The sequence below is a fragment of the Aspergillus alliaceus genome, assembly GCF_009176365.1.
Source record: "Aspergillus alliaceus strain CBS 536.65 unplaced genomic scaffold BDW43scaffold_62, whole genome shotgun sequence".
In the NCBI taxonomy this organism is placed as follows: domain Eukaryota; kingdom Fungi; phylum Ascomycota; class Eurotiomycetes; order Eurotiales; family Aspergillaceae; genus Aspergillus; species Aspergillus alliaceus.
This window is the reverse complement of record NW_022474745.1, coordinates 120,226-135,259: the sequence shown is the minus strand read 5'-3', so window position 1 is coordinate 135,259 and position 15,034 is coordinate 120,226. Positions and strand designations below refer to the sequence as shown.

The 15,034-nt window shown below is 46.5% G+C and overlaps 6 protein-coding genes across 6 annotated transcripts; 2 read left to right on the top strand and 4 right to left on the bottom strand.

Annotated features, from left to right (window-relative positions):
• Window positions 1-456: 456 nt before the first annotated feature.
• BDW43DRAFT_290570 (uncharacterized protein) lies at window positions 457-2,195 on the bottom strand. The gene is made up of 3 exons (XM_032043532.1): window positions 1,576-2,195; window positions 1,025-1,523; window positions 457-968 (listed from the first exon to the last, which is right to left on the bottom strand). The coding sequence occupies exons 1-3, from the start codon at window positions 1,836-1,838 to the stop codon at window positions 585-587; spliced, it is 1,146 nt and encodes a 381-aa protein (XP_031895492.1). The 5' UTR covers window positions 1,839-2,195; the 3' UTR covers window positions 457-584.
• A 231-nt stretch (window positions 2,196-2,426) lies between these two features.
• On the top strand, window positions 2,427-4,106 carry BDW43DRAFT_212308 (uncharacterized protein). Its single transcript, XM_032039278.1, has 3 exons — window positions 2,427-3,005; window positions 3,078-3,190; window positions 3,252-4,106. The coding sequence occupies exons 1-3, from the start codon at window positions 2,471-2,473 to the stop codon at window positions 4,068-4,070; spliced, it is 1,467 nt and encodes a 488-aa protein (XP_031895491.1). The 5' UTR covers window positions 2,427-2,470; the 3' UTR covers window positions 4,071-4,106.
• A 586-nt stretch (window positions 4,107-4,692) lies between these two features.
• BDW43DRAFT_303740 (uncharacterized protein) lies at window positions 4,693-5,745 on the bottom strand (the record flags this gene model as incomplete). Its single annotated transcript, XM_032045466.1, has 4 exons — window positions 4,693-4,953; window positions 5,020-5,329; window positions 5,389-5,494; window positions 5,556-5,745. The coding sequence occupies 4 exons, from the start codon at window positions 5,743-5,745 to the stop codon at window positions 4,693-4,695; spliced, it is 867 nt and encodes a 288-aa protein (XP_031895490.1).
• Window positions 5,746-6,915: 1,170 nt separating this feature from the next.
• Window positions 6,916-7,634, top strand: BDW43DRAFT_315723 (uncharacterized protein; the record flags this gene model as incomplete). The annotated part of the gene is made up of 3 exons (XM_032048133.1): window positions 6,916-6,996; window positions 7,061-7,445; window positions 7,528-7,634. The coding sequence occupies 3 exons, from the start codon at window positions 6,916-6,918 to the stop codon at window positions 7,632-7,634; spliced, it is 573 nt and encodes a 190-aa protein (XP_031895489.1).
• Window positions 7,635-7,744: 110 nt separating this feature from the next.
• Window positions 7,745-10,245, bottom strand: BDW43DRAFT_212284 (major facilitator superfamily domain-containing protein). Its single transcript, XM_032039277.1, has 9 exons — window positions 9,906-10,245; window positions 9,712-9,848; window positions 9,572-9,654; window positions 9,409-9,506; window positions 8,839-9,353; window positions 8,649-8,779; window positions 8,259-8,589; window positions 8,093-8,198; window positions 7,745-8,043 (listed from the first exon to the last, which is right to left on the bottom strand). Exons 1-9 carry the CDS (start codon window positions 10,009-10,011, stop codon window positions 7,973-7,975), a joined length of 1,578 nt encoding a protein of 525 aa, XP_031895488.1. The 5' UTR covers window positions 10,012-10,245; the 3' UTR covers window positions 7,745-7,972.
• Window positions 10,246-12,918: 2,673 nt separating this feature from the next.
• Window positions 12,919-14,672, bottom strand: BDW43DRAFT_212278 (alpha/beta fold hydrolase). Its single transcript, XM_032039276.1, has 3 exons — window positions 13,909-14,672; window positions 13,425-13,809; window positions 12,919-13,352 (listed from the first exon to the last, which is right to left on the bottom strand). Exons 1-3 carry the CDS (start codon window positions 14,326-14,328, stop codon window positions 13,276-13,278), a joined length of 882 nt encoding a protein of 293 aa, XP_031895487.1. The 5' UTR covers window positions 14,329-14,672; the 3' UTR covers window positions 12,919-13,275.
• Window positions 14,673-15,034: the final 362 nt, after the last annotated feature.

Genomic DNA, 15,034 nt, shown 5'->3' with positions numbered 1-15,034 from the left:
GATAGTACGAGGCTCGATAGTACAACAACCATGCACGATAGCACCGATCGATCAGCATTCTGCCTTCGCGTAATTTGGCCATTTTCTGGTTAGCACACTTCGCGGAATACGAGCTGCGCCCAATGCCGACTAGCGAGGCTGGGGCGAGGGTACGCCAAGGGAACGGCTTTGCGATCGGTTTCGGGGTACCTGCATTGCATCAGTGGGTGTTTTATTTTCTGCCTTGTGCCTAACTGTCTTCAACTGGAAAGTGAGGCTGAAAGATGAGGTATTTATGTTATTGGTTTGAGTTAATAATTCTTTTGTAGTAGTGTTGCCCGCAGGAGTTGTAAGAGTTAGTAACAGCATACGGGCAGTATTCCAGGTATGCTCCAACAACCCACGTGCTTTCCCTTCGGAGATAGAACAGCCCTAAATTCATCCAACCATTTACGATCTTATTGGGTACAGGTAATGCAGGGCTAATCTGCACAATCCTTTGATCATAAACCATATAAAATCTTTACCATTATAGACATCTGTTGTCTGACTGCGGAACTGCTAGCATATAGTATCTATCCAATAACATAAACCCCCTGTATATTCTAGATATTGCTTCCTAGGCCCCATGGGGGATGAACATGATGCCGACACTCCCTTCCACAAGAACAAACCCACCAACGCGGACCCGACGGTGGCAACTGGTTCTTACACTCCGCGCAAAATAATGAATACTTCGAGAATTTGTACATCTCCACTTGATCCTGCAGTTCCACTATCCGGCATATTTCAGCATCGGTCATGGCCGCACAGTCTCGACAGACCTTCCGATACGTGGAAGTTCCTCCTTCCTTAGTAGCGTTCAACCAACATGAGCTAGACGCTTTTAGATTATAGTCTCTGTAGAAGCATGTAGAGCAGTAGAGCTTGCATGTTTCTAAGTGCTCGAGAGGTATTGTTTGCGGTATAGGCACAGATGTGCAACATGACTAGGAGCCTTTGTTAGTGTTCAGGCATATTTACGAAGGGGGAGAATTGACTCTACCTTGCAAATTTGGGTTCGGCAGACTCGACACTCCTCTTTGATCCCCTCTGTGGTGCAGGTGTATATTCGAAGCTCTTCGACTTTGGACTCTTCATCTTCGTTTCCGATATAATCTCGGAATAGATTGCCGTACGCGGTATGCAGGTTAACGATATCAACATAATGAACGTGCGAAGCGATATTAAGGAGCACTTTAGAAGGCAAAACTCGCCGGTGATGACAAGGAAGTTTCTCCCCGCGGTTAGTACTGGTCCAAATGTTCGAGCGATGGTTCTTCCTGTTGCCCCGTCGTGTCACAGCCTGCACGGGTGGCTTTCCAGATCTGGATCGGAGCCGCTGGAAGAACTTCGACATGTACCTTACAGCGAAGTAGATTCCCGCTTGAACGTTGGCTTCGGGTTTGATAGGTTTAGGCCGGGAATAGCGAGGTGGACGAGGATACATGATTCCTCGGGCACCATAGAGGATTATGACCAGGGAATAGAAAAGGTACAAGACCCTTCTTCTCATAAGCCCATGCAAAGTAGAACAGGGATATTTATTAAGCTTACACAATGGCAATCGCAAAGGCCCAATGCTCGACCATTGTTTTGCAGGCGGAATGCAGCGAGGCTTCAGTCGCTGTTCTGGAATCTCTCATGTCCAAGGGCAAGGCTTCATGCCAGCTTGTAGCTGTACTCCTGCAGCCAGAAAAAGTGCCCGGGAGAACCTTTGACTGCATTGCTATCCCGGCTACAAGTATAGCACTTAGAGCTAGTTTGATCACCCCGATAAGCACTATGTGCCATTCCTTCACCGCGAACGAGGCGAACATAATCACTGCCAAGCCGAATAAACTCCAGCCCTACAAAAAAGATGCCATTAGCGCTGAGCTGTCGTTGGTCCTTTGTTCTTGTATGGCACATACTACTCCCCTGACCATTTTAAACCCTTGAAGAAATAACTCTCCATGATCGATTCTATGCAGCAGATACCTCACTTCTGGCTGTGAAGGCAGCTTATTGGCAGTGATCGCGAAAGCCAGTATTGGAATAGCTAACGCGTAGATAAGACAAATTAGGATCGGTTCGGTGCACTTTTTTACACATGATGCATCATTATGTCTCGAACTCATTGTGATATCTCATGATGTTAGTACTGATCCCACCGATGAAAGTGATCAACAGGAGCTTTAATAAGTACAAACTAGGAGTGTTTAGCGCTAGAGAAATGTGCCAAGGTGTCCCCTATCACGCGCGAGGCATTCGTACAGCCTTGCTGTTTGCCCAGATCTCCGGACCTCGCCTCGTATTCGGGGAGATGCGGCTTAGCAATGCGCAGCCCTTGGAAACTAGGGCTGAGATTGTTCAGGTGTTAAACCTTGAGCTTAATGCGCCTAAATGTTTATATTAAACACATCATTGTCCCCACAATCTACTAGCAGGATATCAGGGATCAGTTCAAATCATGGCACATTTTATCCCCTCCCATATTGCCTCCCTTCATCGCGCAAGCGGCGCTGAAATTAACAAAGTGAAACTAGATTCACATTATTATGAGAAGCCTCTGCACAGGCCAGACGAGCCTCAAATACCGAAGCCCCAGTTATTTCAACCGTTAGCATCGCCAAATAATAATCGAAATGATCTCCCCACCATCAGCGAATGTGCTGCCCACCTCGAGCTTCTTGAAGTGTTCCACACTCTCCGGGAAAGAGTCCTGCAATCCACAGAGCTGGACAACAGCTTTGGCATCAAACCTAACATAAAAACGGTCTACCGCAAGCGATATTCGTCTGCAAAACGCAAATATGAGTCTTATACAGTCAGCATCAAGGACAACACGTTCCAAACAAGGAGAAAACAAAAATGGCCCTACTTCCTAGAGCTTGCAGTCGGCCGATTCGTCCAATGGATCAAGATTATTGACGGAATATCTTTATCCAGTACCAGCACAGAAAGTGCCGACTCACCGTTAGGGTTGGGGCTATTACCGCCCGTCGGTAAGGCCATCTTTTTCCTGCTAAGCTATAGATTTGCGAAACCCACAAAAAGTTAACTAACACATAATGCAGACGTCCTTATGGTGTGGCATGCTTTCTTACTGAATCCCAATGACTTTAACTTCTACTGTGTTAAGCACCGGTTGCAACGGATGCGCGAAGCTTCCCTTCCATGGTTACAGATTGTACGCTTTCAACGTGGAACTAGTCACATACAGAACATTTTCTAACTAGAATACAAAACAGCACGAAGCTATAAATTCGCGGAACTGGTCATACAGCCTCCCAAAGGCTCACGGAGATTGGCTACAAGAAAATACACAAGTTGCGCCCGATCTCTTCCAAGAGCTCGTTGAAATCGGCAAAAAGCCCAGTGGCAAATATATCCTTTCTGAGTACAGGTCTGAGTCGAAGGGGAGGATTCCTTTGTCCCAATTCATCCGTGATCTTTGGGGGGTATCTCGGAGTCAGATTTCTTTCGCTCAAATAGTTGAAGTCACCAGGTCCGAAGCTCGCAAGAATAGTCCCTTAGTCGAAAATGTCGAGCGGCAATTGAAGTTTGCAGAGAAGATGCACGCTCATCTTTGGATCCGCAGCCCTGCAGTTGAAGGGACAATCCGTCGTGCTATTGACCGCTATGAAAAGTTCCTTCAGTTGTTTCGCGATTATCCCGACAGGACGATGGTCCCTACGCTAGATGTTGATCTGGCATGGCATACTCATTTATGCAGCCCGGAGCAGTACCGGGCAAGCCTGCTCCAACGGACTGGCAGAATGGTTAACCATGATGATAAGTTGGGGAAGTCTTTCTTGCATCGCCGGTTTGACAAAACGCATGACCTATTCAGTGTGGTCTTTGGACAGCAATATCACGTCTGTCTTTGCTGGGACTGTGAAGCCATTTCATCTGCAATGGAAGCTTTTGCAACCAAGGATGATGTGGATATTGTGGACGATTTTGAACTTGAGGCTGATGATTTTGTGCAGAGGGTGGAGGAGGATGTGCATTATCATAGAGCCGTTGAGATTGCAAGACGGAAGGGCATTACCCTTCCAGTGCGTTGATGCGTGTAATACATTCAGTCATTGGTGGTGGTACAACTAGCTGTGTCCCTCTATCTTACAATTTCACTATCTCATGTACATGTAGTTTCATCCCAGCTGGCTCTCCCATTATACTCCCCTTTTACAATCAGCTCCATTCTCTCCCCATAACACAACCGTCGATGCACTGCAACCCGGCAGAACAACAGTCTGTCAAAGTCAGCCCGCGGGACCTCGACAGCGCGTAACCGGAGAGAAGTCTGCTTTAGGCTGTTTTTAACTCGAAAGAGAAGCATGATCCGAGAACCAACATGTGAGTAAATTGAAGGCAAAACAGGCCATTCCCTTCCTTTCAAGAAACATTCACTGTCATCGGTAAACAATGAGTCGACTGTTGTACTCGACGTCTCAGACCTAGACAGCGATCGGTGATTACTGTGCATTGAATGGATCAGATCCACCAAGCAATGTTTATATGCCCCGTCTGCTCGAGTGACAGGGTCAAATTCATTAATGAAATTTAGACACATCCCGTTGGACAAGTCCGTTTTGGAACTTTCCAGGAGGGGAACCGTCACAACTGGAGGCGCCCCAAATGTGATACACGAAAATCGAGTCGACGGGTCTGGATTTTATGTTAGCACTATTGAGCTTCAGGCTGGCAGGTCAAACTGAGTCTCTTACAAAGGTGTACCAGTGCCAGGTACCGAAGGAACAAAAGTGACGCCACGGCGCCCCCTGCCGAATGGCCCGTAAATAGGACATGGCTGTATCTGCCTTCATTAGGATGGATATAATCTGTTATATTGTGTGATACAGTCTTGTCTAGAGCCTTTGCACTATTCAAAAACCCGGAATGTGCCTGAAGGGTCGAGGTTTTCTCGGGCGCAAGTCGAGATAAATCCTACGTTTGTCATCCGTTAGCAAGATAATCATATTTAGCACATATACCGCACTCAGCTAGACTCACAATAAAGTTATCCGCATTTCGCGGCTCATGGTTAGCGTTTACCATATGGTCGACCGCGCTAGCGCTCCCTCGAATAGCGACTATTAATACTGGAAGACCATTTTCTGCTGTTCCGGGCACAGTAGCTGACACACAGCTAAAGGAGACAGCCTTGATTGTTCCATCAGCCGATGGAACGATACAATTTCTTGGCTCGAGATTCCAGTTTCCGCAGTGAACAGAGTTGTTCGGTGGTAGACTCGATGAGCTCTCATACACCGTTCGGGCACAGTGCCACGCGACGGAAATTAATCGAGCTTTGTCCTGTGAGCTATACAACATATCAATTAGCATTGACATACAGTAATCGAAGAAATCTGATTTCCGTACCATTCCCAATCGGGGTACTGCTCATCTTTCAACTGAGAGTTTCCATATTGGGAAGCCTCTTGATCAAGTCGCTCCAGCAAGGCATGGGCTTGGCCATTTAAGTCGCCTATTCCCAATTAACAGTTGGTATATCATTATAAGAATGCTATCAGGAAACGCTATCTCACCATCCAGGTCAATTTTATCAAAAACAGTACCAAGAGCATCCGACAGCTCCGCCACAGCGGCTGAAGCACCCTGCGAATTGTCGATGGACGGGGAGCCTGATGCGGGGGCGGCAGTGGACGCTCTTAATGCCGAGGCAGTGGGTCCGCGATGACGCTGGGAGAATTTCAAAATATTTTTCAGAGAAACCATGGCTGCAGATGAGGGTTGGGTCCATCAAGATAAGCGTCCTTGGTGTGCGGGCCCATCATCTTATACTGGCCCTGAGGCTGTGCTCCTGCAAGTGATGGTTTGCATTTGAGGCGACCAGTCAGAGCACGAGGCTGTATATTAGGGTTGCGCATGATCTCCTACCTAGAGCTAAAGGGACCGCTTGCTGATTGTTCACAATTATGCGTCGCCAATAGGCAGCAGCAATTTCAATATATTTCGTAATGACAGGGGCAAAGCTGACGGTTACAACTTGCCCACACGTTTATCTTTGGTTTGTTGGGTGGATCCCAAGATCTTGACAAAAGTGACGGGTCAATGCAAAAGTGGCATATTCCCCATCATGGATACATGTCAATCTAGACGCAGACCCTGGCTAGTAATTTCAGAAACAGCTTCCCCAAGAACCGGTATTGACTGCGGCAATGGGATAGATGAACACGTGGACCAGCTCTTTTTGCAAGGGGTTGCATGCCTCCCAGTTCAAGAGCAAATACCACCCCCGCATAGTCAAGAACAGACGTGCATTGCAGAAATATCATGAATCATTCCAAAACACTTCTTCTTCCAGCTAGGCACCAATTGTCCCTTCTCCAGGTGTACAATCGATCCTCAAAGGTGTGAGAATTCTCATCCTAGGGAGATCAAGGACCAGTCCGTCGGGAGGTTAGCCCGTTTATAAATTCTAATACGCCGGGTCCGGCATTTAATTTGAATTTCTCCTCCACCGACTCGGCTCTTTCTTTTCCCCTCCCAAACAATTCAAACAACTCCCTCTGCTCATAATTTCCATTCTTTCCATGTCCACAGCTCATGCAAGGATACATGAGTGCATGAAAGCAAGTTGGAGCCGGGAACTATCTCCCGAATCTCTCGTGCGGCATTTTCCGGCCTCCGGGGAAGTCAATAAGTAGACCCGCAATTATGGCGTTATTTTAAAGATTCTACGATTCGCGCTGCTTTGAGTCATGATCTACATTCAGTCTCTTCATACATTCTCTGCATACATGACCAGCCAGCCTCTTGCTACCTTGTTTTTTCTTTTAATAGCTGCCAGTCACTCTCTTTTTCTCCAATTCCTCCCTAACTTGCTCCCGTTCTAGCAAACCATAGACATCCAAGTACCCCCAAAAGCAACCGATTAAACCCAGCATGGCTTTAAAAAGCGCCCTCCCCAATTTCCCCCAACACCTTCAACCCCCTAAGAAACTCCGCCAACCACTCCAACAACAAGTAAGTCCCCCCCAACCCATAGAACCCACCACTTTACCAACCAACCAATTAAACATAATTATAGACTATGCCCCAATATAAAGACCGCCAAGTCTCCATTTCCGCAAAAGAAAACATAAGCCTGCTCAGCGTCCACTCAAACAGAACACTAACCCACTACGGCTTCTACGCCCGCATCCTCGCCATCATCCATGATCTGCACATCCCTGTCGGGCTACTCCTAACCAGCGACAACTGCGTCATGATGGCCATTGACACCAACGCCATCAGTGATGAGGTGCTATGTATCGCTCAGGCGGAGTTGCGGCCGTATAGCCGGCCCGCCGTGGCCGGGGACATGGTGATGCTGTCGGTGCATATCGCATCGAAAGAGAATAGTAGTGAGGTGTTGGCAAGTGTTTTTGAGATCTTGAGTGCGTGTTGTATTCCTGTACATTTGATTTCTTATGGTATGTTTTTCCTTTTTTTCTTTTTTTTTTCCCCTTCCTGGTTTGATATGATTTTGGGCCAGTGGTGCTGACTGATGTGTAGCGGCTGATGAGCCGATTGTGTACTGTGTGATCAGTCAATCGGATATGTCGAGGGCGCAAAAGACGCTTTATTCAAATCTGCGGCATTATTTTGCGTGGTGGATTTAGTTAGGGGCCCTGAGGGTTGTGCGGTAAGACTGAACATCAACTGTTTGGTACAGGCCACTTGAGAGAAGAGGTATTTTTTTTGCCTCGTTTAATGCTCCTTGTTACGGTCGATAGACTCGAGGACTATGATGTGTACGATCTTTTTTGTCTTTAGCGTTGTCGCATCCAAACCCGTCTAAGTCGGTTTTCGTGTCTATTCATCATAGCGCATGGTATCTAGCTCCCCGGTCGATTTGGGAACTGTTTGCCCTATATATTTCTTATTCCGTGTTTTATATTTCATCTTCATATATTTAGTATTAGGTACATAGGTAAACCTGGTATAGGCAGTAGCGGGATTATTCGATTTTCTGTTCTTTCACCCATAGAACAGTAGGGAGCATGAGTAGAGCGCACGCGGCTGAGATCACTATATTCATTAGTCCTTTTGACACATGTAAGAATGTGGCGAAACTCACATGGCACCCATTGGAATGCGTTCAGGTAGCTCCATCGAACAATCTGCCGGACCGGAAGGGACAGGCGCTGGGCAAACCTGTTCTCATTGATGATTTGCCCGATAAACTGAGCCAGAACGATTAGTTAGTATAAAGCCATAGCTAGAGTATAACTCGACGAACGAACCTTTTGCTCATCCCATCCGTTTAAATTCTTCTTCAACTGCCCCAAAAACACTCGTTGTACAATGGCGACATTCGCCGAGGGGCCGACAACGTTGCCCAGCTGCTGAAAGAGATAATACGTGGTAATACACGTGGAAAGGTGTTCTTTCGGTACATCCAAGGACATACCAATGAATTGCGTCGTAAACAGGATGCCGATCGCCATACCATTGGGGAACAGGTAGACTAGTTCCCAAAGGTAGCAGCCCGTTCGCCAACGGATAAAAATCAGCAGATAGGTCACTATAGCGCCACCCACAGCGATTACAGTCATTGTTCGATATCGTTTACTCCTAAATTAGTGAGCTTCAGATACATACATATAACTGCTTCAAGGGGGTGGTAGCATTACCTTTTAATAACCTTTCCTGCGATCAACGCTCCGAATGATACGCCAACCGCAGATAAGACGTAGGCCGTCGAGGCGAATGCATCTGTTGCATTCTTGACCCGAATCATGTACGGGGTCAAGTTGCTCAGCAGCTACGATAGACACCGGTTAGATTACGTTGGGGCCTACGTTCTCAGGACGTGGAACTTACCCCTACACGGCTCGACATCATCAGAGCCTGGTTGAGGCAAAACCCTCCCAGCGAAGTTTTGACTAGGTGCAATGGGATCAATGGGTTGTGAGCCCAGTACGCTTCGATCGCGACGAACAAGATCACTGCCGCGGAAAAAGCCGGGACGAGTATACTTGGTGGTGCTAGGAGATAATCCGGTGCGGCACTCAAATCCTGCACCAGGAACAGTAAAAGAATGATGGCGATAGCAAAGCTGACAAGGCCACTAAAGTCAAACCGCGTAATGCCAGACCGACGAGCAGCTCCCTCATCTGTAACGTCTCCGGACTTGGCCGAATTGAATGACGAAGGAAGACCGTACAGCCCAATCAGTAGGCAGATGGCTACCACCGGAATTTGACCGAGAAAAGACCACCTCCATCCAACTGCGCCGATGAGATAGCCTCCTAGTGGAGCACCTAAACTCCGACCCACGACATTAGATACATTAGCATAGCCTCGGAGAACGGCTACCTCGTCGGGGGTGACCATATCTATAGAATAAACAGGGAGGTCAGCACTGACACGCCATACCATAGAAATACATACCAGTGAGAATAATAGACACTAAGGAGACCATTCCCCCTGCACCCATTCCGGCGAGCACTCGGGCCAACACCAGCTGGACCAGGGACGTGCTAAGTCCGCTGTATGAATGCACTTTGTTAGAACATTCCCACGGAGACGAATCTTTGTGGTGGGATCGATTTACCAAGCGAGACATCCGGCGGCAAAAATCGTATACGCAGTGAGAAGGATATTCTTCGGTCCATGTAGCTCACATAGCGTACCATACTAGCCCGCATTAGGGTCAGTCTTACAATCCTTCCTGATACGATTCGTCGGACTGACCACCGGTAATGACACACACCACCCAAAGTTATACGCGGCCAGTAGCCATGATCCCTGCGACAAACGGTGAAAATCCGATGCGATCACGCTCCATGTGGTGATAACGAGAGAATCGTCTGCAGCTGCGAGTAAAATGCCTAGGTAATAGTATGAGTAAGGCAACGATGTGTCCTGCAATGGGGCATGTTGCTCACCCAGAAATGAACCATACAACGCGAATTTTGCGCGTACGCGATCGGACTTAGTTTTGTGCTCGGCCTCGTGGGCATGCAGCAAGGGGGTTTCTTCGTTGGCAGCCATTGGCCTTGAAGCCCGCGTCGCGGGATATGTACAAAGAGACTTCGAAAGATGCTCAACTGAAAGGACCGCAAGACGATCATGGAATAAGAATCAAGTCCGTGGGTCCCAAGGGTGGAGTGGCGAGCTGAAAGAATAGATCACATCACACAGCCCTAGATGCCACAATCAATAGCTTTTGGATGCGTTCTCAGCTCACACCTCCGATCCTCCAGGAAACTGTTGTCTACACGTGACCTCAATCCTTGTTAATTTTTCTTTTTCTTTACTTTGTCTCGCTCGGAGACCAGTGAACTTAAAATAGTCATCATTACGAACCATGGGTGGTTTTCGGCAATCTTATGCGGCGAGTTTATTAATTATAGAATCTTTTAACAATTCCCGTGATTAAGATATTCATTACATTACTCCATACCATCTGTCTATATGATATTTTGGGGTGATCTTTTGGTCTTTATATAAAAATTCAAATAGTAACTTAACTATATTAGAAATAGGTTTCTTTTCTTCTTTTTTTCTTTTTTTTTTATCACTAAAATGGCTGGATATACTAATTATCTTAGGTAATTGTATAACATCAGCATCGAGACTATCTTAATTGCACTGAGCTATATATATCAATAGCGCACCACGGTCATCCTATTGTTACTTTCCGGGGAGATATCCCAACTCCACCTATTAAAAGACTTTTTTAATATAAATCCGGTGTAAATCTAGATACCCGGATTTCCGGATATAATTGGTCTCCATAGCCTAATGTTTGGGGGAAAGACCTTTAGACGTAACTCATCTACCCCTCGTCTCTGCAACATCGAGTTGCCATTTCGACCATACCACTCGTTTGTTAACCCCTTGTAGCCACTATGGCAACATAGGTTGATCTAAGACCTCCATTTTTATGCAGAAAATACAGTATATGAGATGGGATTCGTAATCTCCATGCCATACTTGTAAGATACCCCAACTAGAAAGTATACAACACGTGCCACCAGGGCCAGATATCCTTTTAACCTATAATCAACATATGTTCCCTGCTTCTAGGTGGTCCGTGGTAGCATGCATATATCTCACGGCTAGTTCCGCCGCGTTCTAGGCGATATCATCCGGGTTATCCTTCGCAATGTCAAGTACCCGTTTCTTCAAGAACGATCATCGTTCAAAAGGCTCGACAATTGCGTGCCAATCTGAATATCTGTATTGCATTGTTACAGTTCGCCAGATTCTAGTGGTTGTGGGTCAACTTCTTTCTCCCGTCCAGCTAGATTGAAGACATGCGCGGAGTATCAAATGGTTCCTTTTCAGCTTGGCTAGTTTCGGTAGAAAGCAGGTAGAAGAGTTTCGGTGGTATCAAGAGTATATAAATTACGCGGATTCAAAACTTTCCAAAGCCATCTCATTTGGATGACACTGTCAAATCTACTTCTTTAACCCCTACCTCAGCTCCGACGAAATTTCATCCAATACTAAGATGTGGTTTGATTCGTCCCGCGCTCCACAAACTTGGCAACTATTTGCTTTTTGCTTTTTCGGGCAAGTTTATTGAGGGACGCGGGCTCGAATTGCCCCACGAATAGATCGCAACCTGACGCATTAAATTCGATATTTGCTCCTATTATACAACATTTGGGCAAAAGCCCTGGACTGAGCTCTCAGTGTGACCAAGGTTACCACTGAACCTGTGTTAGATCTCAGCTAAGTTAATCTAAATACAAGCTTGCTTATTAACCGTTTAGTCAACATTTTCTTACTCGCTTAGACCAAATCAGATCAAACCAAAATTACCAGACAAACAGACCTCTTTCTCGTACTGTAAACCGCCTTATAGGGAAACGTCATAGATACCCGTCTCTGCATACGACTTACTCATGCATTTAGACTCATCGTACAAGCGTAACGAACACCATAATCAATAAAGAAGAGAAGCTTCGGAGAGAAAATAGCCTTTTGGAGCATCCAGCCTCTAGACGATGATCTACTGCTTTAAATAACCTTATCTAGACCCGACCAAGGACTGAACAGACTAATATAACGAAAATTAGTAGTATTCCGCTTCCGCGGACGAGCCCAGGGTAGAGTACTCCAGGCAAGCCATAGTTAGAATCTACAACCGATGTCTCAACTAGTGTGCAATTGATACTACCGCAGATGAGACTCATCTGGATAGTCTGCTCTTGTAGTTCCTCTTGATTTTGTCGATCTATGCAAACCGAGTTGACACCCACGGGTATCCTATTCCCGTTTTCTCGCATGCTGCAATGGCATCTTGGATTGTGGCAGAAAGACTATTTGTCTCCGGGTATTATGAGGGGATCTCGATACCTTTCTCACCTCTAGTTCAGACATAGATATTCGCACCCCAAGGGGGCTTTTAACAACCTTGTTATGCTAGACATCGGCCTCAGCGGAGAAGAATAGCTCTCCAGGAGCTTTTGCTAAGCATTAGTGCATTATAATATGTGCTTTACCAACTGCTACTCACTTGGCCACAACGTTGCAGGCAAATACTGATTCCATTTATTCAGTGGTATTATAACCACATCAGGGTGGCCGAATTCCGAACGTACAGTAGGATTGTCCTTAGCATGATACGGGACTGAAAGTCTTGTGGGTGGCTCCCTACTTGTGGTAAGGCGTAATTGACACACCATCGCTTGGCTCCGAAGGCAAAAGCCAAGATACCCCCTGCTAGAAGGCCGCGTAGCAGGAACAATACGTTGCGAGCAGTGTCCCCCCAAAAGCCGAAAAGCTTCGTTCCACTTCTTGGATTTGTTCACTCATCACCTCCCAGTGCCTGAGCACATTCTCAGTCCTTCCTAAGGCTCTGAAAATCTTCACAAGGGGTCGTTCGATGTTGCAGATTTAGGCAAAAAAAAAAAAAAAAAAAAAAAAAAAAAAAGGAAAGAAAACATCCCTGGCCATGCAGCTGGCACTGAATTGTATCGCCCTCTGCAGAAGATGTCGTAGTACTAAAGAACGTACACCTGTACACCTGTATGTTCATTCTAGCATATAGTGGAGGGAAATGGATTAAATAAGGCAGCCTCTGTTTGAGGCTCTCTTTGGAAGATATGTTACATTATTGGCAACACATTAAGCTCACATCACCAACGTTTCCGGGGAACGATATCTTTTTTGACGTATAGGGAAACTGACAACCGGAGATCTCCAAAGATACACCATGAGCATGCGTGTCTACCCATCCAATAACACATACACAGATGAGCTTGAGCCCATCTTGATAGTAACACCACAGAGCCGCAACATTGATCAGTTCGCAATGATTCTCTGAGTCACAAATTCTAGGATATCGTCCTGTAGTTGGCTCTTATGCGTAATTTGCAAAGCTAGTAAAGTAGATCCCGTTAGTATTCTAGGATATGAATGGAGAAAGCAAATTGTGATCTAGGACAACTAACCATGCGCGCCCTTTTCATAAAGCTTGAGCCCCATCTCAGGCAAGATTTCCTTCAAGAGCTTCGCCGTCGCTTCGTATGGAGTACCCGCATCCGAGTCACCGTGGATACACATGATAGGAGGTGCAGCTGTCTCTCCAAGCTTTACCAACAAACTAGTTAAATCAGTATGAGGAACAATAACCATGCACCGCTCAAGAGCCAGTCCATCAGCCTCTCCCACCATGTTCACGTAGCGTTGCAGCGTGGGGGCAGGGATTTCAAGGCCAGTTCCTCCAACAAGTGCACCCGGAAGAGCACCCTGGGTAAAGTCCGCTCGAGAACTACGGAACCCATCCAGAATTGAGTCCCAGACTGCCTGTGATGGGGCTAAGGGGTTATTTGGTGTCTGGAGCGGGTATGGAAGGGCTGGGCTCAGCCAGACGAAGCCCTAAAGTGAATATGGTCAGCCTTTAACGACTTATGTTTTGAGAAAGATGATGTCCACCTTGCAATTTTGTTGGAAATATTCGCTACGAGAGTGAGCTAGTACACTCTCTCCAGGTCCCATACTGGAAGCAATGATGACAAATGATCCTATATCCAAGGTTTGTAATAGATAAGCCGTGTCATCGGCAAACACCTCGTAGGTGATTTGGAAGTCGGTTGCTTGATGACCATCCCAATCGCTTTTCCCGAAACCGCGTCGGTCGGGTGCGATACATCGGAACCTGTATGTCTCGCAAAGAGGCACCATCAGCTCCTCGTACATCTGCGACGAATACGGCCATCCATGGAGGAACACTAGAGCAGGCAATTTCTTCGCATCATATTCCATGTTTGCGCGGAATGCAGATGAACTGGGAGAAGGTTTGTAATCGCGATAGAACAGCTGCGCTCCATCGAAGGGACTTGAGAAGCGTGGCATTCTAAGAGATGGGCTTTAGGAGCAAAAGCTTGTATGAAGCAGCTCTCTTTTTTCTTTTTTTGCGAACTGTGAAATAGGAATAGATTAGGTGGGTGTGCGAGTTAAGCACTTCTTATATATGATGCAGCGTAGGATATCGATTTTCGCTGGAAGAGTCATCCTTTTCGTATTCCTCTTTAGGCTCCCTCGCCCAAACTCATTATTACAGGCAGCAAACTACCCTTACGTTATGCTCCATTATGTATCGTCAGATCACTCACCTTCTTGGATATGTTTTGTGGCTTTGACTTTTCTACGTAAAGGTTGTCCACCGGGCCAAGATAGCTAATCCATAATTGAAATACGAGGTGCGCGATTTTTATAGAGACCAGCGAAACCAGTTTCACCACCTACGCACTCTTCCTCTTTCTGAACGACGCTGCCAAGATACTAGCCTCCAGACTAAGTTGCACGCTAAATGACCTCTAAAAACATGCTACACAAGCTGGGGTGATGGTTGGCATTGTAGGAGCCATTCGATCCACTACTTATGACATACAGCCTGGTGACACTGCGATCAATGATCCTACAGGCATCTGTGGCGTAGTATTTTAGCATGAAACGGGGACGAACGTGGGGTGGGAAACTTGAAATACATATATAACCTCAAACAGCCCACCCAGGTTACTTTTAGCTACTGTGAACCGGATGAGAGCAGCTGCATTGC